Source organism: Oryzias melastigma, linkage group LG5 (genome assembly GCF_002922805.2).
Source record: "Oryzias melastigma strain HK-1 linkage group LG5, ASM292280v2, whole genome shotgun sequence".
Taxonomy (NCBI): Eukaryota; Metazoa; Chordata; class Actinopteri; order Beloniformes; family Adrianichthyidae; genus Oryzias; species Oryzias melastigma.
Window position 1 is genome coordinate 31303695 of NC_050516.1, and position 24061 is coordinate 31327755.

The window sequence follows — 24061 nt, forward strand, 5'->3', positions numbered from 1 at the left end:
GGACTTTAGCTTTATGTGTTAGATCGATCTATATTTTTAAGGATCGATTATTGATCTATGAAGATTAAATCGATTTTATCAACACAGCCCTATTATTGTGAGTAATTTTGTTTCTATGAGAGTACAAATCATGTGAAGTGCCTCAGGGTTCTAGTCTTGTACCTCTACTATTCAACTAGTAGGTTCTCTTTCTGAATCCGATCATCTGCACTTATAATGTTTTACATCACATGATCACTAATCAGGGGTCAATATTTCCTCCCTAACTGAATTTATATTTACAAAACACTCTTTCTCTTTTAAAATGCTTCACTTCCACAAGTTTTCTTGTATTTTTAATTTTAGCGTGAATTATTAATGCTGCCAAATCCTTTTGTTGAACTGGCAGAAACTTGTCTTCCATGGATTTTTTAAACGATTCTGCTAATGATCAGTTCCTTCAGTCAACAGTTCAAACAAACACAAATATTCTGAGACTCAAGACAATGGATCACTGATACTACCAGAGCCATGGAATTGAATAGCAGCATAACTTTCTGATTAATCATTGTTTTCCATCAATGCTGGATATAACGCTTGTGGAATCCACACAAAACCAGAACAGTTTGAGGAAAAGATTTCTTAGTTAGTTTTCATTAAATAAAGACATTTACTTCCTTTTCTCAGACCACCAGAACAAGTTCAAGGAAATCCAAAGGGAACGTTCTTTTTAAACATTACAGAAACACTCATGGAGGAGCAAACAGCTGAATCATTTACACACCTCACCCTTTTAATGTTCACCAAAATGTGTTTACACCTAAACTGTAACAGTAGCAACCATGGATAAAGGCTAAACTGGCTGATGAGGTCATCTATGTGTCTCTCTGTGGAAAAAATGTGTCTAAAAGTACAAACATTTGGACTATATATGTTTCAGTCACAGTTGAAACCATGGTTGTAAGGTTTCTAGATATAGGGCACATTTTAAGTTTCTAATTTAAACATTTAACAAACATTGATTTCTGAATTGAACTAATGAAACTTTAACCTTTTAACACCTGAGCTCCAGTTGATTTATTGCAACTTTTCAATTGTTAACGCGATCAACATAATTCCAGCAGATTTTGAAGAAGAAAAGCGAAACTTAGACCCTCCTTATTGGTCCTTAAAAAACCTGATTCCAGGAAAAATTAAAAAAAACCTTAGAGGTATCCACATGAAGGAGAGATCCTCTCCCAGGACGGACAGACGATGTACCCGGAGTGTTAAAGAAGAATGAACTTATCGAACTCTATAAATACGTATTTGAATTGTGTTCACCCAGATAGGACTGGGGGATGGGTGGGGGCCAAGGCGAGCCGGAGGCAAGGTCCACGGCCAAGAGCAGGAGCACAGAAGATCCACCTGGAATCTGAGATCTCTCGAGGAACAACACATGAATCACACTGCACCAAACAGAAGCACAGATAAAATCACAATAAAATAAAAAATAAAGAACAGAAGAGAAAAGAAGTAAATGAGAATAGAATCTTCCTTTGCTTCAAACTTCTAGCTTTACTTATTCTCTTTAGCATTTTAAAAATAATGTATTTAAAAATCAAACAACGTGATTCCTACATTCATTTTCACATTTCGTCTCTACAGCTGAAGTGTTTTTATGTTGAACACTACAGAACAAACTGTGTCTGACTGACACATATGTGTGTTGTCTCACTGTATATGCTCCTTAATTTTACTATTTTTAACTCTTTTTCTATTTTTCTTTGCCTGCAGGTTTTAGTTGCCCCGCTGTTCTTGTGTTCATTGGAGTTGTTGTTTTGTGTGTTTTTACAGGCTTTTCTTCTTTTTCACTTTCCTTCTGCTCTCACTTTCTGTTCTGAACACAAAGAGTATGAAGAATACCTCTGACTGCACATTCCCCCATGCTATGAAACAGGTTTTGTGGGTCAAAAAGGGCTAAAATGAAAACGGTACACGGCCTTATCTACATGTCAGATTTATTTAGCAGCAGCAGATGTCAGCAGAGGGCTGTGTGTCAAATTCCATCTTTGTTTTTCTTTCTGGATCCGAGTTCACTTTGAAACACTAGCTTGATTCTTTGTTCATTTTTTATTTCCTATTTGCTCTCAAGCTAATTCTCTTCATGTCACCACGTCGCATGTTCAGAAATATTCAGAGAACCTCGCCTAAGCCTCACAGCTGCTAATAAAACGACCTCCAACAGCAAACTCTTAAACTCTAAGCATTAAATAAGTGACATATCCTCTACATGGTTTCTTAAATGACATTTTTCAGAACGAGACTCAAAGTTAAAACATGTTTATTCTGTCGTCTTTATCTCTCTTCACACATTCATGCGGGGGTCTGTGTGTGTTTTGTGGGGTAAGCTCTTCTTGCGCAACTCTTCAGCAAATATTTATTCAAAGACAAAACAGTTTTTGCTTCGGTAAAAACCAATCATCTGTCAGGATTTGTTCTTTATGAACCATTTTACCACTAGGAAACTAACAGACATGTTTAAGATGGAAAAACCCACTGCAGCACTAGAACGCTTGTTGTTTCTAGTGTAATAATGACCAAGAACAAGTATTATAACGTAAAGACCAAATCAGGTTATTTTTATGTTGAATTTTCTTAACATTTAGGTTAATAAAACAAATAGTTTTTCCATGAGGTTAACTGTTTTGGTGTTGAGAGAGGGCCAATGCTATTTATGTAAGAATGTAAGTATTTTATTTTGCTGATTTGTTCTTTTTGTCTGTCTACGGAGCTAAATTGGGACCAATATTATGTGAAACATGATAAAATAAATAATAAAAAAAGTGTAAATGTCCAAAACTTTTAAAATAAACTGAATTATTTTTAACTTCAAATGTTCTGTTTTTAACTTTTGAAAAAGAAGAGCAAAAAGAAACATTAAGTATACACTCAAAATAATAATGTTGCTAAACGTCAGCTAAAGAAAAAGTTAGAAAACATGAAAAAAACCAGAGGGACTTGAACTCACGTTTCCTGCATGAGAAAAGGCTGAAGTGCAAGAGATAACTGGAGCTCTAGAAGAGTTTTTGCCATTTTGTTGAAGTTTAAGGATGTTTTTGATGCCGGTATTTAACACAATAAGATGGCACTTTGAACGGGCTAGAATAGCATTTTGGATGCACGTTTGTACCTGATAAAACTGCTTTTTACAACGTCTTGGAACAAATTCCGACTATGATAGTACAGACAATACAGTCATTGAAAGTGAAAGTTTCAGATTCGAAAACGAAAAAATAGAGTTGAAAGTGAAAAAATGTTTTGAAATTGAAATTTTCAAACCTTAAAACAGAACATTTCAAGCTGAAATTAATTAAGTCTATTTAGAATAGCAAAAAAATGTGTTTTATATGGGTTTTAATTAATATTGGCCCCAATTTAGCTCCATACCTGTCTGCCGTTTGAAACCTGTGAAAAGACACAAACATGGAATGTGATTTGTGTGACAAACTCGTCTTGTACTAAAGTCCCGCTGAAAGGAATCAGCTGTTTAGCCCTTTATTTATACAGTTGAGGTCCACTGAGGGCAAACTTTTCAAGGACGTCTTGGTCACGCTCACACAGCTCCACAAATGCACCGGAGCGGCTTCACTGGAGCAAATCCCTCTTGCTCAAGGACACCACAGCGGGGTAAACACTGCTCTGCTTAGTCTTGGCCATTGACTGTAACCGAGAACTGGATCGAGTGAATGTGATGTCACTCAAAGAAAATGTTTTACTTTCAGCTCCAATCAAATGAAGTCAATTTAGTCGCCATAGTTCTGCGATAGGGACGCCGCCATGTTGGAACCAGGAAGAAGTGAGCAGTATAAGAGGGTTTGATTCAACATTTATGTGACAACAACTCTGGCCAATCAGAAGTAAGCTTGTTGGGAGGCCACACCCCTACCACCTGAAAGAGAATCTGCCAATCAAACATTTCGTACTTTTATTCAGGCATCTAAAATATATATATATATATATATATATATATATATATATATGTATATATATCATATTTTGAAAGATGCTAGGTTCTTTTTATATTTTTGCTTTTGTTTGTGCCAAAAATAGACATAATTCTTATTTATTATTATTAAAAAAAGAAGGTCATGAGTGCAAATCTAAATTTCTTAAAGACTAAAGTTAGACTATACTTCTCCTTCTAGGTTTGAATCAGTACAAAATAAATGAGCTTTTTTTACTGTTAAAGGTTGCCGATACCCGGCTGTAGTGAAATCACGGCTCATACCAGCGAAAACGAAAGATTGCAGTTGGTTTCATTTACAATCCAGCCCTGATATACCAGATCCAAATGGAATGCATAAATATTACTGCTGTTTGCTTCCTCATTTCCTCTTATGCTGGTTTCTGTACAAAGATGCTTTTTAACCCTTTAATCTTGAACTTTTCAACCATTAACATGTAATTCCAGCAGATTTTGAAGGAGAAAAGCGGCTCACGCCGCTTTTCTCCTTCAAAATCTGCTGGAATTACGTGTGAACAATTTAAAAAATGACAATCAAAGACCATAAACGCTGGAGCTCTGGTGTTAAAGGGTTAAAGACCTGCTCTCATGTGTTCAGTCACATTAAGGGGTCTCACATTTCAACCAGGACACTACCACATTTGTTACATCCCAAAATAAGACTTGAAAAGAACAAAAAAGTGACAAAAAGACGTCTCCTCCGAGCGCGTGACGCAGACATAGGAAACCGAAGAGAGAGACGGTCGTCACACACTGTCACTGCGGGCATGTTCAGTCTGTTCGACAGGTAAAACACCTGAGGCCTTTGTCAGCACATTCTTCACATTCTATTTCACAGAGCAGGAAGAATTCCCACGAAAGACGGCGAAACTGGATGGACCTGTGCGGTTTGTCTCGTACGAGGAGGTCCGGCAACAGACAGATCTGACAGAGACAAAGCAGTTTCTGGACCGCTGAACAACCCTATGATTATGTCATGAGTTAAATGCCTCCTTAATTGATCTTAAACACACACTGTGCTGTATATTTACGTAAAATCGTTAATATATAATCTTCACAAATCACTATGAAAAATGTGCAGGGATTTAATAATGTTAAACATCAAGACATATATGTTATTAATCACTTCCACAGAGGGCAACAAATGGTAAAAAAAAGAAAAAAAACATAAATATGGGGTAAGATAGCTATCAAATGAAATGTATTCATAAAGCCCCAAACTAAAATAACAAAACCCAGCAGTGAAAGACTGCTGAGGACAAAAAAGGACAAAACCAGCACAACTAAACCCTAAATCTCAGCTACCTCCTGCTCTGCTCCCTGCCTTGTGAGGCCGCCTCTGACTTACCTGGCAGGTGCTAATTAAGATTGTTTGCCCCACCTGCCAGGTGAGCAGAATGGCAGGGCATGTTAGAAAAAGGTGCAGCAGCAGCAGGACGAAACAACAACAACATTTAGTTTTTTGTTGTCTTGAATACAAATGTCTATTTTTGTCAAAAATAAGTCACAGGCTCATACATGGAGTCCCAGAACACCGATTCAACTCGTTGTGACTCATTTATTAAACTATGATAGAAGTACGATAGTTAAAAGAATCTAGCTCTGCTGGAAAAAAGAAAAAATATTAACAGGAAAAAATGAAAAAGAGAGAGATGCCGGTGTTGTATCAATGTACGTTTTCCCTGTTAGAACTTGTTTCTACGGTCTCAGACATCGTTCTGGAGGGAGGAACGTTCCTTGGAACAACACCGGCCGGCAGTGGGATATTAGCATGGGGGATATTAGCATGGGGGATATTAGCATGGGGGATATTAGCATGGGGGGTATTAGCATGGGGGATATTAGCATGGGGGTATTAGCATGGGGGATATTAGCATAGGGGTATTACCATGGGGGATATTAGCATAGGGGATATTAGCATGGGGGATATTAGCATGGGGGATATTAGCATAGGGGGTATTAGCATGGGGGATAGCTGACCCGTTATTCCAGGAACAGGCGGGGTGGGCGAGCCCACTCCAGCTCCTAGACCTGTCCAGATATACCCTCGCCTTCGCCCATCATAACCCGGGCCAGGTTCTAGCAGTACCAGGACCCCGAAAGGGATAGCTGGTTAAGAAAACGGATGGAAAAACAAAAACAGCTAAGCTAACTCGGAGTATTCTAATTGGTAGCCGACCGCAGCGATAGTTAAAAAGAAAGAAAAGTTACAAACAGAAAGAGAGTTAGGTATTGTGACCTTACATACTTTTTAAAATTTTTTATTTGTTTCTACCACCCCAACAGTTGGCTACCAGTTGGCATACTTTAGCTCCGAGTTAGCTTAGCTGTTATTGTCTTGTTCACATTAGCGCCAAAAAACAAGTTTTGTTCTTGTTATCAAATCATTTCAACAGGCGAGTTTTTTTTTTTTTTTTTTTTGCACAAGTGGATCGGGACGTCTGCTCCTTTTTTTTGTTCTGTTTTCCACCACTTTTGGGTCTAAAACGATCCATTCTTTACACAATCAGCTTTTGTAGTCCGACAACCACAAAACGCAGGCGGAGATCGCTGTATTCTGATCTGTTTTATTCCATTTTCAACAGAGTTATGATTTTTCCTTTATAGGATCAATAACATTCTAAAAAGTTCTATTTTGTTTCAGTTTAAAAAATAAACTTTAACACACATGCAGTTTGACGATCGGTGTTCCGGTGTGACGTGTTTTCGACAGTTTGTTACAGGAGAAATACGTGTTCAAAAAACAGAAAAAGAAAAAAAGTGGAATTCTAAAGAGACACGTTAGACGTAAAGTTAAATGTTGTATTCATATGTTTTTACTCTGAAGTTGTGCACAAAATATTGATTTGTAGACAGCTTTCTCTTCATGAATATATTTCGTTTTGACTGCTATTTTACCCCATAGGTACCCAAAAAAACACAAGAAATGAGTGGAAAAATAGCAGAAATTCTGGACTCATAGTAATTTGTGTTGTTAATTTATTGTGTTTTTATATAATTATACATACATATATTATACTTTGTACAGTGTCTGTGTTTTGAAAGGCGTTTTCAAATCAAATGCATTATTATTATTATTATTATTATTATTATTATTAATTTGTTAATTGGTAAAGATGATTCCAATAATCAAAACCACACAAAAGTTATGAAAACAATTAAAAAATGAGGAAAACTTTTTAAAAAACAGCAGAAATAAGGAAGAAAACTGTGTTTTTTTTTTTGCACTAATGTAAACTCAGTTGCATTTTTCCTTAGTGGCCATTGAACCTATAGAACTGCAACATAAACAGTAAATTTAAAGCATGTGAGAGGTGTTTAATGGATCGTTTAACTCTTAAAAATGTACCGCGCTTGAACAAAGAATGCCAGCAAGCAGCTGCTTGAAGTGATGACAGAAAAAAGTCATCAATCAGCTCAAACCGGAGAGGAGGACAGTAAAGGTGAGGCTGAAGGTGGGATTCTGTTTACACCTGTGATGTTCAGATTAGAGCAGGTTCGACTGTAATCTGATATAATGATGATATAATAAGTCGGAAATTCATAGAGTGCACCACCAAGGTTTTCCTTGTGCTTCTTAAACATGAAGGATGATAGGATTTTATCCAGGATTTTGCAGAAGATTATTAAAGCCTAAAACGACTGAAGTTGTGGCAGCTTTTGTGAAAAGTTGCATAAACAACGTTTTTGTGCTTTTATTTGACATAAATGGATCTGTGAAACCCCAAATCACGTCTTGGTCCTCCTTGCTCACAATAACTCAAATATTTCTGTATTGATTTAAACATACTTTAGAATAAAACAACATTTTGCAGAGAAAAAAAATATATATATTTTTTTAAATGCATAAGTGGGGTGTAATATCATGTATTATAATGATGTGGGAAAATAACAGAGGGCTGAACTTTATCAAACTAAAATGTGAATGGATTTACTTGTTTATTCACATATTTAATTTATTGTCTTGTAGAAATACAAGGAATTTGGAAAACTTCCCGTGTACTGTTCAGTACCAGGTATTTATCTCTGATTCTGGTGGAACTTTTGGATAAAGATCCATTTTAAGTCAGTGAATCGCATCGTTCAACATGAACCAAAAGGATCTGAATTGCATCATCAACCATAAATTATTATTTGAAACTCTAAAATGAATATTTACAAGTCTTTATTTTGAAACATCTGATCTTTGTGTTTAAAATTACTTTAAAAACAGTATATTTTACTTCCTTGTGTTACTCAAAGCAAGAAAACTTGAATGATTGTGCACAGACGTGCAGAAACCCTCCTTGGAGTAACGGAGTGTTCGGAGCTCTGCAGGTGACACCTGTGCTGGAATGTGAAAGGTGAGTCCAGGCCTCACCTGCTGCTCGCTGGGGGGAGGTGCATGTATCCCTGTAGGGCGGAGCTTCTCCATTTCCTGTGCCTGTCCTGGAAAGTGTTGAGCTTCTTGTCATTTGGAGCAGGTCCACCTGCAGTGCGGCGCACCTGCACCTGCCGCAGAGAACTCTCACCTGCGTGTTTCTCCGGATTTACCTGCCCCAGACGATGAGTCTTTGATCTGCAGGAGAAGACAAACCAGAAGAGCAACGATGAAGAAAAGGTCGCTGAACCTTCTGGGCCGGAAGAGCGAGTCCCTGTTCGGCCCCAGCGTGGAGGTGGAGGACCGAGGTGAGAGCGGAGCAGGTTTACTGTAAGGACGAGCAGGAATGAACAGAATGTCTTCAGGACGACCTTTGCACTTGCTGTTGACATGAACAGCTGTTCACAGCAGCTCAGTTTACGCTTAGAAATGCTGGTTACACATGTTTTTGCTTTAAAAGAACCAACTAATCTAACAAAAAAAATGTTTTAAATAAAAGTTCATCAGAATACTCATGTAGTTTTTACTAAATAAACTGAACATCCCAGAATATCCATATAATGTAGTTGTTCCCTGGTAATTGATGTGTCAATTACAGTTTTATATGGAAAATAAGTGTATTATTTGTACCATAAAAACTGAAAAAATCTAATATCTGTTTAAATGTTTAAATGGTTTGGAGCATTACTTAAAAAAATCAACATAATCTTTCTTTGTAGGAGTATTATAGTAGGATTTACTTCAGATTTTAGTTTTTGAAAAAATATTGATATTTCTTACACAAAATTAGCTTTTCTTTTCATGTTGAAGGTCTTATCTGCGATTGTTATTGTAAAGTGAGATGTTCTCATGCTGCTTCTGGTCTCTTTTGACCAGAGTTCTCAAACTCCATTTATTTGGGGCCGCTGAAGGTTAAATCTGGCCGAGGCGGGGCCGTACGGGGTTCCATTAGTGCCAAAAATATGTTTTTAAGATCACCGTCTATATCTTTGGTCCATTGACTATGTCTACGGAAGAAATTTATAGAACATTTGTTCATGTCTATGTACTACTAAGCAATGTCTTCTGCGTGTCCCGTGAAACGACACGAGCAAACGATGCTAGCAACGGTTGCTAAGGATTCTTCTGATCCAACGACAATAGCAAATGCAAAATTTTAAGCTAAAACATCACAAAGCAAACACATTTATCATTTAGAAGCGTGGACATGCAGAAGCGCTTGAAGTAGACATTGAATTTTCATTTTCAGGCAGGGGCCGCAAAATATTGACTTGGGGGCCGCAAATGGCCCGCGGGCCGCCAGTTTGAGACCCCTGGTCTATGTCTTTGGTCCATTGTCTATGTCTACTGAACAAGTTTATTGAACATTTGTTCATGTCTATGTTCCCATTAATCAATATCTTCTACGTGTCCTGTGAAACGACATGAGCTAACAACGCTAGCAACTGTTGCTAAGGACTTTTCTGGTGCAACGACAATCGCAAATGCAAAGTTTTAAGTTTAAAGCTGAAACATCACAAAGTAAGTACAAACTATCACAAGAAATTGCTTAGTAGACATTGAACTGTCATATTAAGACAGGGGCTGCAAATTATTGACTTGGGGGCCGTAAATGGCCCGTGGGCCACCAGTTTGAGATCCCTGGTCTATGTCTTTGGTCCATTGTCTATGTCTACTGAAGATGTTTATTGAACATTTGTTCATGTCTATGTACTACTAATCAATGTCTTCTGGATGTCCTGTAAAACGACATGAGCTAACGACGCTAGCAACTGTTGCTAAGGACTTTTCTGACGATCAGATCCAACGACAATAGCAAATGTAAAGTTTAAAGCTAAGACACTGCAAAGCAAATAAACATTTATCATCAAAGAAGTGTGGTCACACAGAAAATATTGTCTAGTAGACCTTGAACTTTCATTTTAAGGCGCAAAATATCGACTTGGGGGCCGCAAATGGCCCACGGGCCGCCAGTTTAGGACACCTGGTTTAGTCTATCCACAGATTTCCAGAGTCCTTGTCAGGTCTCTGAATCTTGCGATTAAGATACAAATAGATCTCCATCGTATAACATATTGCACATATTAATTCAGCCCATTTGTTGTTTCTTTGAAATGATTTCGTAGAGTTTTAGTGTAAACCGAGATTTATATCTGAGGTAAATAGAATGGAGCTTAGTCTTAACGCCGCTTTGAGGTATTCTTCCTTTGGTTTAAGTCGTTTGAATAGTTTTGTTTCTACTGGTGACAAGACCAATTGCTATGCAAAATTTCCAAATGACAAACATTTGTCTATTTAAATCAGGATGTGGTACAATAGGGAAACAAGTCATTTGGTGAGACTGGTTTGACACCCCAGATTAGTCATATGGAGCCACAACCTTGCATTTTCAGTGTTTGAAAGCGTCACAGCAGCGATATCCCAGGGATACAGGAAAAACTCTCTGCTTTCTGGCATCCATTTTGGTTTGTGAAAGTGTAGCCAGAGGAAGTTCTCAGAGACTGAGTGCTTCTCACTCAGTTAATGAACAAAGACACTGAAGGACAGAACAGAAAACTTTCTCGCTTTTATTTTTTTCCCTCCAGTCAAGTCCTGTGACCATAGATTACATCAGTTCCAGTCAAGTTTAGTAGATTTAATCTGACTAAATGGCCAAAACTGACTGTAATTTTTTTAATTGATGACACGATCAGTGTAATTCCAGTAGATTCTGAAGGAGAAAAGTTCAGAATCTACTGGAATTACGCTGATCATGTTAAAAAGTTATAGTATGTTCGACACCTCAGGTGTTAAAGTCTTAAATATTGCATAAAAACACTGAATCGCCGTCTGCTTGTCCAACTCCTGAGGTCAGAAGTGAACTCCAACCACAGCCAAGAAACTGATCATCTCAAAGAGCTCATTGAAGAAATGTATCATTCCAATCTTCTCCTTAGATAACGTGGAGTTGTGGCTAGCTCCTTCTGCAATACCCGAGTCGGGGATGGCCAGTGTTCGGGCCAGACCCACAGTCAAGCATCTCCCTGTGAGTACATGTTTATCTCTTAAGCTGTGGTAACAAAGTTCTATTTATCTATAATTATTGATTAATAAAGAACTAGCTTGTCGCTAAATCTTGTATTAGCGGAAGATAACTGCACTCAGTTTTCAGTGTAAAACCTTTAGTTCCATAAAGAAAAATATCAATTTTGAGTAAATTTGAATCCTGATTTTTTTTTTTTTTGTTTGTTTGTTTAGACTGATCAGTTGGGGTTTCTATCTTTCCCTCTCACACGATTCGATACATAAAGGATTCAGCTAACTTTTTGGCGATACCATAAATTTCGATTCTTTTGCGAAAAACAGTCAAATGTAGTGCGTAATTCTATCCGGCCCTCCAGATCATTTTATTTTATTGTTATTAATGGCCCGATGTTATCTTGTGCGCATTTCTAACTTGTATAATTTAGTCAAAATATATTTTTATGGAGAGTAAAATACTGAAAGTTATTTAAGGTTTAAGTTAAATTATTCCTTATTGATATTCCTGCATTTTTAATATTCATTATTATATTAAAAGGTTATGGTTTTAAAGTTTTAAAAATTGGCATTCTGCTAGCTTTTTGGACTATTTTGGCCTTTATTACGATTTTTTTAGGCAATTTTGGAGTTTAGCTAATATTACAGCTACATGCTAGCAGTTTTGGCTAATTTAGGCTCTTCTTTTTAATTTTTTTTAGGCTGTTTTGGGGGTTAGCTAATGTTTCAGCTACATGCTAGCTGTTTTGGCTATTCTAGGGTTTTTCAGTTTTAGTTTTTATGCTGTTTTGAAGTTTAGCTTATATTTTTCTAAATGCTAGCTGTTTTAGCTAATTTAGTCTTTTCTTTTTAAAGTTTTTAGACTATTTTGGAGTTAGGCTAATATTTACATGCTAGCTCTTTTTGCTAATTTAGGCTATTTTTAAGTTTTTCTGGGTATTTTGAAGTTTAGCTATTTGCTCAGCTACATGCTAGCTGTTTTGGATAACACAAGTTTTTTTTTTAGTTTTTAGGCTAATTTGGTATTTAGCTAATAGTTTATAGCTATCAGCTTCAGCGTTTTCAGTTATCAGCTTCAGTGATTTTAGCTATCAATTTCAGCATCTTCAGCAGCCAAATTCAGCTTACAGCATTCACATTAGCATTATTGCAGGTAAAGCTATATATTTAGTTCATAATTAAGTTAAAAAGTTACACTTTTAAAGTTTTAAAATGTTACTTTTAGTGAGTTCAATAAATCTTTATCCTGTTCGTCCTGCGACTGAAGGTGTGTTTTAGATTTTGGCCCCTTGTGCGATTGAGTTTTGACACCTCTGATGTAGTACGTTCGCCTTTTTCTAGTGCTGTCCAAGTCTACAAATTTTAAAATCAAGTGCACTCGAAATTTCCAAAAAGTCTTTGCGAAAAACTAGCATGCATCGATCCTCATTAGATTAGCGAATATAGACCACAATGCATTGCAGTCGAAAAATTTCAAACAAAAAAACTTGTTTAAATGTAATTTTTGAATAAACCATCCACAGTTTCATCATCAGAACACAGTGGAGTTACAAATAAACGTTGTGAAATGTTTGTTTTTATTCGATTTTGACTCAGTGAAATTGGTGATGTCATATGCGGTGTCTAGAAAAACGAAACAAAGTAGTGAGCATGGTGTCCGAATTGTTTTTCAAATCCAGGACACCAGATAGTCCCTCACTATATAGTTTTTTAGTAATTAGGGGTTAGGGAGGAACTTCGGACATAACCTAGATATTTCTTATTCGTACAGCATTTGAAGCTATAAATAACAATGTATGACATTCGACAGAGAAATGTATTCAGGTATTGACTTAAAAGAAGCTTATGATTGGACGTCTTTTTGTTTGCATCGCATGAACATAAAAAGACAAAGACGACAAAAGAAACTGCAGTTTGCCAGGAATCCATGATTTACTTCTTGATTGATTTTATACCTTTTAACCAACATAATTTTGTTCATATATGTGGTTTTCAAACAATACTGCAGTTGCCTGATACATTTTTCTATACATATCTAATATCTTTTACATCGCAATTGTTTGGAATCTATTCAGGAAGTTGGCAGCCTTACTCAGTTCTTTGTGAAACTTCACGGAGGGAATACAGAAAAGTATTTCTCCTCAAATTACCTGCGTGAAGACTCACAAAATGGGAAGTTTTCCGATAGAACTTGAGCTTTGGGAAGTCATCTTATTTCCTTCTCATCATCCCACATGTGCCTGATTTTCTTGCAATAAGAGCAGGTCCGTGTGAAGAAAGTGTGACACAGCTCAAAAAAGATCTTTACAAAGCTGTTTCTCAGGAACTTTTGCTGCTATATACACCCTGATTATATTGCCAGTTACTCCAAGAAGTGCCAGTTTACAATGTAAAGATAAAAAGTAGGGCCGGGAATCGATTAAAATTAATTAATAATCGCAAACTGGGAAAAATTAATCTCAATTAATTTTTGAAATCGCAGTTATCGTGATTTATTGAAATCGTTTTTGGGAAATTTGGGGGATATTGCGATTAAAAATTAATCGTAATTAAAGATTAATCCCAATTTTTGAGAAATCTGGAAATTTGGGAAAATATCAACAGTTTAAAATTAATCCTGATGTGTGTTCTTTTTTTTTTAAGTATTTGTCGACCATTTTTTATGTGCGAATAATCACAAAATTAAATGTACACACAAAACTGTACGTTTAGCACATTGATTTTATTTTATTTATTTTATCTATAATTTTGTGTTGTGATCAAACACTATGAATCACAATGTTTTATATGAAAATTGGATAACAAAATGCAGCTTTTGACCAAAAATAGGCCACAGAGAAATGTTTCCATCATTGTCTGAAATGTTTAAATCTATCAAGTGTTCACTCAAATATTCCAAAAGTGTCATTTGTGAGCATGAGACAATTCACCAGTAAGATGAGCAGAACTCTAAAGACTTTTACGTCTACAGTATTACTCCAAGAATGTAGAGATGTTGGCGTACAGCCATAAGAAACAAACCTGCAGACCTGAACAAAAAAAAAATAAAATTCTGGTCACTACTCTATGTCACTGCGCACGCTGCTTTAAAAGTACATTTTCTTTCATCTTCTAGAAAAAAAGAGCTGAACTTTCTATCGTGATGATCAGCATTTATATTTCTTTCTTTTGTTGCTGCAGTCGAGCCTCGGTGACGCTTGTCGTGTTACCGTGACAACGCGCCTGACCACGGTTTAAATAGTCCGCTTTTTGTGAAAAAGCGACCTTAACCAAAAACAACAAGACTATAAAGTACTAAAAACTGATTGAATATTTATTATTTTTTATAAATAACCATGGTATAAATGGTAAAAAAAACAACAGTTTTTTAATGCGAAGGACTGCTGCTCCATGAAGTGCGATTAATAAATATGAATTCGTTAACCGTAAGTTGTTAATCTCGTAAAGTCATCAATAAAGTCTCCCACTGCAAGCTCAACTTCACTACATTTGTGCGGCAGCCACAACTATTCAGTCACTGATTTTCCCAAAACAAAAGGTTAACCAATCCATAAAAGGTGACAGGCCTCCCATTATCCCGTCAGGTGTGAACCAACACCTCATCTGCTCTCTGGCGTTCACACACCTTGTTGTCTGGGAGTGTTTCTGTGGCATGTGGACGTGGCACGCCCAGCAGCTCATGGGCAGGACGGCTGTGACTGCACCACCACAGAAAGTGAGTCACAGCGAAGAGAAAAGGCAGATTAAGCCAAACTAGATCACACACTCCTCGGCGCCACGCCCTCGGGCTGCGGTGCAGGGCTTTGAGAAGTGAGTGGCATTATTAGCCAAGCTGGTGTCATGTGGGGCGTGATCACAGTAGACACTAGTGTCGATGGACTTTGTTAACGTTAAAATGATCGTCGACACCGTGGAGGTTTATGCAGCAAATATGAAGTTGCTGCAGCACATATTGTTCATTCCAGTCGCAAGGTAACAAAATAAACTGCAAATGAAATAATTAATAATAATTTTGTTGACATGAAGCTAGTGCTGCCACAAACGATTATTTTAATAGTCGACAAATCAGTGATTATTTTTTCTGATTAGTCGACTAATCAGGTCGTATGCAAAGTGGATGTAAAGCACAAATCTTAACCATCATTAGCTTTAAACTAACTAATAATAAAGACAAAGAAGATGATAGTTTATTAAACTTTTAATGAATCGTGCAGCTTCTGTCCTTCACTAGTTTTTGGTATTAAAACAAGATTAAACTAGAAAATTTGCATTACCTGTGATAATGCTAGAGTGAATGCTTGTTGCTCAAAGAAGATGCTGAAGCTTTATGCTAAAAATGTCGAAGCAATTTGCTTTAATTGCTTCAGGGATTTACTGAACTTGCAAAATGTTAAATTTGCCAGAAGACTGGAAATTTAATTAGTATAAAAGAGCGCTGAAGTTGACATAATTTCTGAAAAATTTGTAGTAAAATTGCTTAAAAAAATCCTAACACATGCCAATTTTGCAAAATATTTAATGTGTTCCTTAAATATGTACTGAACTTAAAATGAGCCCAAAAAACCTTAGTAGATGCCAAATTAGCAAAAAAAAGTCAGCTTGTTGCTTAACTAAACTTAAAAGTAGCATGAAATTCCTCAGTAAACTAAATTAGTAAAAAACGTTAGCATTTCGTTAAATTAGCAGCTAAATTCTAAATTAGCGCCCCCGGAAACTAAATAAGTAAAAAAAAAAAAAAAAGAACGTTAGCATATTGGTAAAAAAGAAGCTCAACTCCAGTAAACTAAATCAGTCAAAAAAATTTGTTGCTAAAATATTAGCTAAACTACAAATTAGTATAAAAACACTCAGCAGATGCCAAATTAGCCAAAAAAATAGCTAGCACATTGCTTAAATACTAGCTAAACTTCAGCCTATAACTTCTCAATAAGCAAAATTAACTAAAAACATTATCCATCCATCTATCTATACTATTGCTCCTGCGTTGGGGCTGGTGTCCCACCCTGGTGCATCAAGCTGATAAGGTGATCATGTGATAACATAAAAAACGTTATTTTGCTAAATTATTAGCTAAAATCCAAAAAAGCCCAATTAGATATCAAATTAGCTAAAAAGCTAGCACATTGCTTTAATACTAGCTAAACTCTAAAATAGCCTAAAATTCCTCTTTAAACCAAATTAGTTTATAAAAGTTAGCATGTTGCTAATATAGAAGCTAAACTCTAAATTGGCCTATAAAACCTCAATAGATAACAAATTAACCAAAAAATGTTAGCATGTTGTTAAAATATTAGCTAAAACCATAAATGTGCATAAAAAACTTCAGAAGTTGACAAATTAGCCAAAAAGCTAGCACATTGCTTTAATACTAGCTAAACTCCAAAATAGCCTAAATTTCCTCAGAAAACTAAATTAGTCAAAAATGTTAGCTTGTTGCTAATATAGACGCTAAACTCTAAATTAGCCTCTAAAACCTCAGTAGATAACAAATTAGCCAAAAACGTTAGCATGTGGCTAAAATATTAGGTAAACTCCTTTTTTATATATATATATATAAAAGATTAAAACAAATCTCATGAATAGATTGAAAGGTTTGTTGCTAATCTACTTAAAATTTCTAAATTTGAAGACTTTCTCATTCATTTCTATGGGGCATATTTTGCTCAATATTTAAAAAAATATAAAGTTTATGAACACCAAAAATACAAGCAGTAATGTCCTGAACGAGGTGAACGTTTTGATTCCAAGATTGCTAAAATTCTTGAAAGCGTGATTGAGTTTTGCCGAAAACATACGGAAAAGAGCAGGAGAATCACTATAGTGTGAATTTTTACTAAGCATTCACACAAATAAATGAGCTCGGCGTCTGAAACAAGGAACTATTTTTCACAAAAGAAAAAGTTTTGGTCTCACTGACTCAAATATTAAAGTGATTTTTTTGATGCTGAACGCTCACAACTTTGTTCAACTTTACTACACTCTGACTCCATATACCAATAATATAAAGTAACGACTAATTGATTATTAAGTTGGTCGTCGACTATTTTATTAGTCGATTTGTCGACTAATCGTGGCAGCTCTACATGAAGCCCTTTGCAGTGAGAAGACATTGAAGGGTTTTTCAAGCAGCAAATATGCAGCTCAACCATGAGGATCTTTCTTGTGTCAACAGTCTGTGTTTATGTTTGATGGGTTTGGCTTCATTAAGATGTCAGTCGCATTTTTTCCCCTCTGGCTCGCACACGTAGAGTTGTGCACACAAACACGCAGGTCTCCAAGTGACAGCCAGTGACTCGGAGACAACATAGGTGGATCCGTCCATTCAACAATTGTTGCTCATGGCCAAATAATGTGACCGTGCATTTACTCCACCTACAGATTTGTTTTAACGGACCTGGCAGATTAGGTCAGAGACGACTTCATGGTGAAAGGCCGTTTCTGAGACTTTGGCAGCACCTTTTACTTCTCTTTACTCTGGTGATGCATCACAGTCTGGAGGAACACCAAGTGCTGCAATACCTGAAAACTGGTTGGGTAGCCTCCGGAGAAAAGCCTTGCCAGCTAAAACTTGGAAAAAAAAACAGCAAATGTTGTACAACAGAATGTTCTCTTTTATAATGACGTTCTGTTGAGTTTTGTTTCACGTCTGCTTCTTCTTCCGACAATGTCTTGTGTCTTCCTCACAGTCCTCGATGGAAAGTTTTCACGGATTCGCCGTCCCAACTCCCACCGTCCCTGTCCTGCCCCCTGCCAGCGGTCCTAAGGTCAACGGCTCAGGTAACCGTCCTGCTAACCCTCAGTGTTTACTTTAGGTTTATGGTGCCTGCAAGGCAGTCATCCGTGTCTTTGGAAAGGCTGAGGTCATTTATGGTCCTTGTAGTCAGACTCTGCTGATGGATCACAGCTATCAGAGGGGAGAATCATTCAGGTCGGGTAAATGTTTGGCCAGGCTTAATATCCGCCCTGAAAGTGTCCCAACTGCAGTAAATAAAAAAAAAGAATCATTTTATTTTTAAAGCTTAAATTAATGTTTTTTAATCATTTTTTGGTTTTATCATGTCCCACAACAGTTACTGACTGCAAGGACCGGATGTTTTTTTAGCTATTCTTCTTTTTTACGATGACTTTCAGGGAAAATGTGAATCCCACTACATACTCATAAACTCACCAAAATGTGCGCTCATGTAGCACAAAGCTAAATCAGGGTCAGACAGGCAAAAGTCGTTCATGAGCATGGGATCATCCAAGAAAAGACTAGAGCTGTCGGAGTTCAGGTGAGGGTCAGGGCAGGCAGCAATCAATCAAGGATAAAGCAGGGTCAGAAACAGAGGGTCAGGTCCAGATAGAAACGCTCAGTAATGCAGACAGGGTGGTACAAACAATACTTCGCACACAGCGAGGCTCTGTGGAGTGCTTAAGTTATCTTGTGGGTGATTGGCAAATGAGAGTCAGCCAAGTCGGTGACCAGAGGAGGAGACAGAGCCACCTTCAGAAAATATCACAAATCTCTAATTAAAGAAATAACTAAAAATATTCTAAAAAATATATTTAGATGTCCCAGACTTAAGACTTGATGGAAATTTTGTGGTAAAGTGTGAAATGTATCAGTTTTTTTCACAATATGAGAAAAAAAATGTTTTGTTTGAGCCATTTCCACCAAATTCCCCCCACATACCACCAGGTTAGGTCTTCAACCACAACGGTTGCTTCATTGACCTCTCATTGACTCTTTAGAATCTTTTAGAAATTTAAAAAACTCCTACGATTTTGATCTATCAGCTTCTAACTCTGCGAGCTTCTTTGGGAAGCTACTTGAGAAAAAATATAGGAATTAGAAGTTGTTGATTTTGTTAGGGTGGCGAGCTTGAAAAGTGGCGTTTCCCTGTGGCTGGCACATTTTTTACAGTAATGTTGTGAAAATCTAATATATGAGTCACTGGCTCAAGCTGAACTAAACATCATAACATATGATACAATTCTATTATGAATGTGGGTGGGGTTGACAAAAAAACATTGATGTGTATTATTTACTGGATTAAACAGGGTGTTGACGTCACCCATAGAATATGCCTTACCTGGGGCCCTCGCGAAATGAGGCTAAAGCCCGCCGCCATGGCTGCCTGTTTGTCTGCCCCCATTTTGTAAACGTTGGAGGTGGGGCCAGCAGACACCACATGCTTTTACTGAGGCTTCCAATGGTCAGTTTATAACTTGAATAACTTGCGATAAAGAAAAAATATCTTAAAAAAAATTAGGATCAAAAAGAAGATGTTAGAATTCATCAGAGCAAGAATCGTTGCCAAAAAAAAGAATGGTTGCCAAGGAAATCAGAAATGTTACTTTTGCCAATTCTTCTAAAACTTAAATAAATGTGTTTGTCATCCCTAGGCGACCAAAAAATGAAATGGTTGCTATGGAGAAAAAACTACAAATAAGCTGCCATTCTGAAACAAAGTTTTTTTTTTCATCAATTTGGCTCGTGCAGTTCTGACTAGGGCAGTTCTGACTAGGGTGACTGGAGAAGAAGAGGGAGAGAATAATGTGCATCTAGTAGCAGCTCATAAAGTGAGGTTGGATCAAAGGGGAGTGGCTTGGGTGGGGGCGGGCCATACTGATTTTATTTTTACTTTTTAAAAAGTTTCGTCTTTTGATTTTTTGCTTTCAACTTTTACCACCATTTCCACAAAAGAACTTTAACCACATCACACAAAACATTTCTCGTCCTTCATTCAGTTTTTTTTTGTTTGTTTCCTTTAGTGACCAAAGATCAGATGCCCAACGGGTCGGTTCTGTCCGGACCTTCTCTCTCCCCGAGTGAAGCATTTGTTCCTCCTCCTCCATCAATGGCACCTCCACCTCCTCCTCCTTCTGTGGCACCTCCAGCTCCTCCTAATGTTTTCGTCCCGCCTCCACCCGACTTTCTGGGCGACCTCAACACTCTGGACATGGCAGCCCTTCAACCTCCGTCAATGCCTGCACCAAACCCTCCTTTCACTCCACCAGCCACGAAGGAGGAGGATTTGTCCCTCCTAAAGCCACCTCCCATGGCCCCACCGAAGCCTCCATCCACCAGCTCCACTGGCTCTTCATCTTCTAGACCTCCCTCTGTCCCCATTTCAAAGGATCCACCACTCGTCTCACCACAGCCGCCTGCAGAGAGGCAACACAAGTCGTTCAAGACTCCGCCTCCGAAACCTTTAAGAACATCGTCGGCCTTCAGCTTCGACTCCCCACCGCACACTCCTGCACCAACACCCCCCCACCGCACAGCCACCGTCTCCACCTTCAATCCCCAAACCACTGCCAAGGTTTATGACATTCCAAAGACCACGTTTCTCAAAGACAGTGAGGATCACAGCGCTACTAAGCCCAAGCACATGCTGATCCTTGAGGACCCTGAATCTGGAGCCCCCGTTACTGTGCTTGTGAGTGGAGACAAAAAGGCCCCCGCAGTCGCGACACCCCCCACCAAACCAGTTCCTAAAGATGAGGAGAAGAAGTTAGAACCCATCCCGCCTCAGGCTCCTCTGCCTGAGACTCACAAGGAGCCCAAAACAAACACCGTGTCGAGTCAGTCCGAGACCCCTAAACCGCCGGAGTCTCCAAAGCTTCAGCGAGTGACCAACGTTCAGCTTCAGACCGGTCCAAATCAAAGCCGCCATGTCAGTCCAATCCTGGATCGTAAACTCCGGAATCTGAAGGCCAATGAAATCCCAGGAGCACGAGAGAACTCCTCCTCATCTTCATTGTCTCCATTAGCTCTCCTACAAGCAGCCAAGGAAAGAGAGAGACTCCGAACAAGTCAGCCTTTGTCACGGGAGAGCAGCACCAAGAGCGAGGCGTCCAGCTCTCACCGGAGCTCCTCCCCTTCAGGGTCCTTCACTGTCACCCCAGCAGCGGAATCGTCTTCTCCAGCTCCTGTGAGAGTGTTGGACAGGACAAAGCCTGCACAAATTCAGACTCCAGAAAAACCCAAAAGTCCTGCGCCATTCCGGGAACTTGTGCCTTCGTCCACTCCGGCCCCCAACAGACCCACAGCATCTTCACCGGTGTTACCTGAGCAGAAGCCGAGTCCAGCCCTCGACCCCGCAGACCCCCCAACCGAGGAGCTGAATATCCCCCTGCTGCCCCCGCCCCCAGAGTTTGATGATTTCAGCGATGTAACCCAGCCTCCCCCTGCTGTTTGCCCACCTGATCCACCAGTGAAGAAAAATACATCAGTTGTGGCTTCTCCAACCCCAGTCCCCGGACCTCCTTCCAAAACTGCTCCCTCTGCAAATCCACCACCTCCTCCAAACACTGCACCTCCTGCAAATCCACCACCTCCTTCCAAAACTGCTCCCTCTGCAAATCCACCACCTCCTCCAAACACTGCACCTCCTGGAAATCCACCACCTCCTCCAAAAACTGCTCCCTCTGCAAATCCACCACCTCCTCCAAACACTGCACCTCCTGCAAATCCAGCACCTCCTCCTCCTCCAACGCTCCCACGTCCTGACAAACACGTCAAACCAAAGCCTCAAGTCCAGACAAAGCCCAAACTGGAGCACAGTCAGCTCCCGACCGCTCAGTCTCCCAGCCAGGCAACTCTAGTCAGCATATTACAAAGGAAGATGTTGGAGATGGACCAGAAGATGACCCCGGTGAAGATGGCCGAGCCCACCGACGACTGGGTCACCAGTCCAAATGAGGACGACAAAAAGATCCCTGTAGTGGCCAGAGCCAAGCCCCAGAACCAAAGCACCCCTGTTCCCGGCAAAGCAACTACTCTGGACATGAAGGAGCTGGAGAACAAAGTGGTGAAAAAATACCAGAGCAGCAAAGCTCCTACCAGGTAAGAATGGCAGCCCTCAAACTAACAATCAGCTGCTCGTATGTTTGTTGATGTTCACTCTGTTTGTTTTCCCCTCACAGCAACGGGCCGCAGTTCAAACAGCAGTACGGCAAGACCTTCAACATCCGGCCTGGAACCAAACAGCCCATAACACTCGTTACTAACGGGGACACTTAGGGACCTCCCGAGTGAGCTTTTCATTTTCTTAAATCATGTGCTGTGTAGAGGTATTGTAGGGTTGTAAATGTAAAATACAATAATGTACAGTCTCATGACTAAACGTCCTTCTGCTGTTACATGTGTGATATTTAAGTTTTCTGACACAAATCTGTTCCTCACATTTACTGATCTGAAGCTTCATGTTGCTCTTCTGCAGTGGCTTTTTTAAATAAATGTAGCTATACATGTATATTTGAGCTTGTATGATAGTTAATAAAAATAGTTTTATGAACATTATTGTGTTTATTAGTTTGATTGTGTAAAGTAATCTACTGTTCTACTGCAAACCTACTAATCTACTGCAAACTACTGTTCTTCTTTATCATTCTTTTTCTTTTTCTTCTTATTCCTCTGGACGTTTTTTGTCTGCTTTTAACTTCTGCAATTTTTTTGTTTTTCTGCAATTCAACAAAACTGTTGCAATTTCTACCATTCAAATCCAAACTTTCTGCAGACATAACTTCTGCATTCTTTATGCTATTCTAAAAATTCAAACCTACTTGTTGCCTCTAAAGACCCACTCCAATGAAAATCCTCTTTTTGCTGTTTTTAACATGTTCTTATACCAATTTCATCATAAAGAAGGACATATAAAAGGGAAATGAAAGCTTTGAATTGCATTTCTGAGTATTTCTGTCACAGCTGGGTAAGCAGGAGGAAACCCAGATGTGGGAAAAAGTCACAAGCACATCAGAGGCAGAGTCCCAGGGCTTTTATTTACAAAAGCCATACAAAACAAACTTACAGAGCTCAGGAAGAACAAGCAGGAAACAAAACGAGGCGACACTGAGGGCTGTAGCAGAGTTCTTTAAATATGCAGAGCCTAATTACTGAAGTGCAGGCAGCTGTGACTGCTTCCTCAGGAGAATGAGAGTCACAGCAGCCTGCACAGACGCACAAGGAAAAAGGAAGCAGAACATGACCGTTTCTTTGTTAAAATAATTGTGAATCAGGATCAGATGAAAAAAAAATACAGTTTGAACAAGCTGTGACGCAGGTGCTACACTTTGAGGGGCTACAAGCTCCACCCCCTTCTGATCCATCCACTTCCAGACAAATAGATCCATGAACATCTTTGTTTTCTATATCCGACCTGGCATCTGGTTGAAAACTGTGCAAGTGCCTAGCTTCAATATTGCTCGCCATTTTTGTTCCACCGCTAATGTTATGTTGGGAGTGTGAGGAGATTTAAGCTAGCAGGAGAACGTGTATTTCTAATCCACTCCTGTCACTTTGTAGAAACTACGTCCTAGAAAACTTCGGTTTTTATTCCCATTTTGACTAAAATAACAAAATAATCATAATTAAAAGACCACAGGGAATGCTTTGAAAATAGATCAAAAGATGTCTGGAGTTGGTCTTTAACCTTTAAATACCGGAGTTCCAGTGCTGATGTTCTATGATTTACTGTAAATTTTTTATTGTCAGTTGAAAAGTTACAGTATGTTAAAGATTTTGTGTTGAAGCGTCACCGGCGACGCTTCAGGTGTTAAAGAGTTAAGGCTTATTTTTTAACCAATCGTTCTGTTTTCATGATACTTCCCTAAAACAATTTACAGTTTAACTTTTTTGATAGAATTTAGTCACAAACTCCTTCAATATTTAATCCAGATCAGGCTATCTAAACATAAAAGTTATAAAGTAA

At 38.5% G+C, this 24061-nt stretch overlaps 1 protein-coding gene across 1 annotated transcript; it reads left to right on the plus strand.

Annotated features, from left to right (window-relative positions):
* Nucleotides 1-8426: 8426 nt before the first annotated feature.
* LOC112145808 (basic proline-rich protein) lies at nucleotides 8427-22925 on the plus strand. The gene is made up of 5 exons (XM_024271280.2): nucleotides 8427-8653; nucleotides 11282-11370; nucleotides 18050-18140; nucleotides 20121-22197; nucleotides 22278-22925. The coding sequence occupies exons 1-5, from the start codon at nucleotides 8575-8577 to the stop codon at nucleotides 22372-22374; spliced, it is 2433 nt and encodes an 810-aa protein (XP_024127048.1). The 5' UTR covers nucleotides 8427-8574; the 3' UTR covers nucleotides 22375-22925.
* The last annotated feature ends 1136 nt before the right edge of the window (nucleotides 22926-24061 follow it).

Bases quoted from the DNA above. Each gene is read 5' to 3' on its own strand.
- LOC112145808 (XM_024271280.2), top strand. From the start codon at position 8,575: ATGAAGAAAAGGTCGCTGAACCTTCTGGGCCGGAAGAGCGAGTCCCTG. The intron at 11,371-18,049 runs GTGAGTACATGT...TCTTCCTCACAG, and splicing joins CCACAGTCAAGCATCTCCCT to TCCTCGATGGAAAGTTTTCA. The intron at 18,141-20,120 runs GTAACCGTCCTG...TGTTTCCTTTAG, and splicing joins TCCTAAGGTCAACGGCTCAG to TGACCAAAGATCAGATGCCC.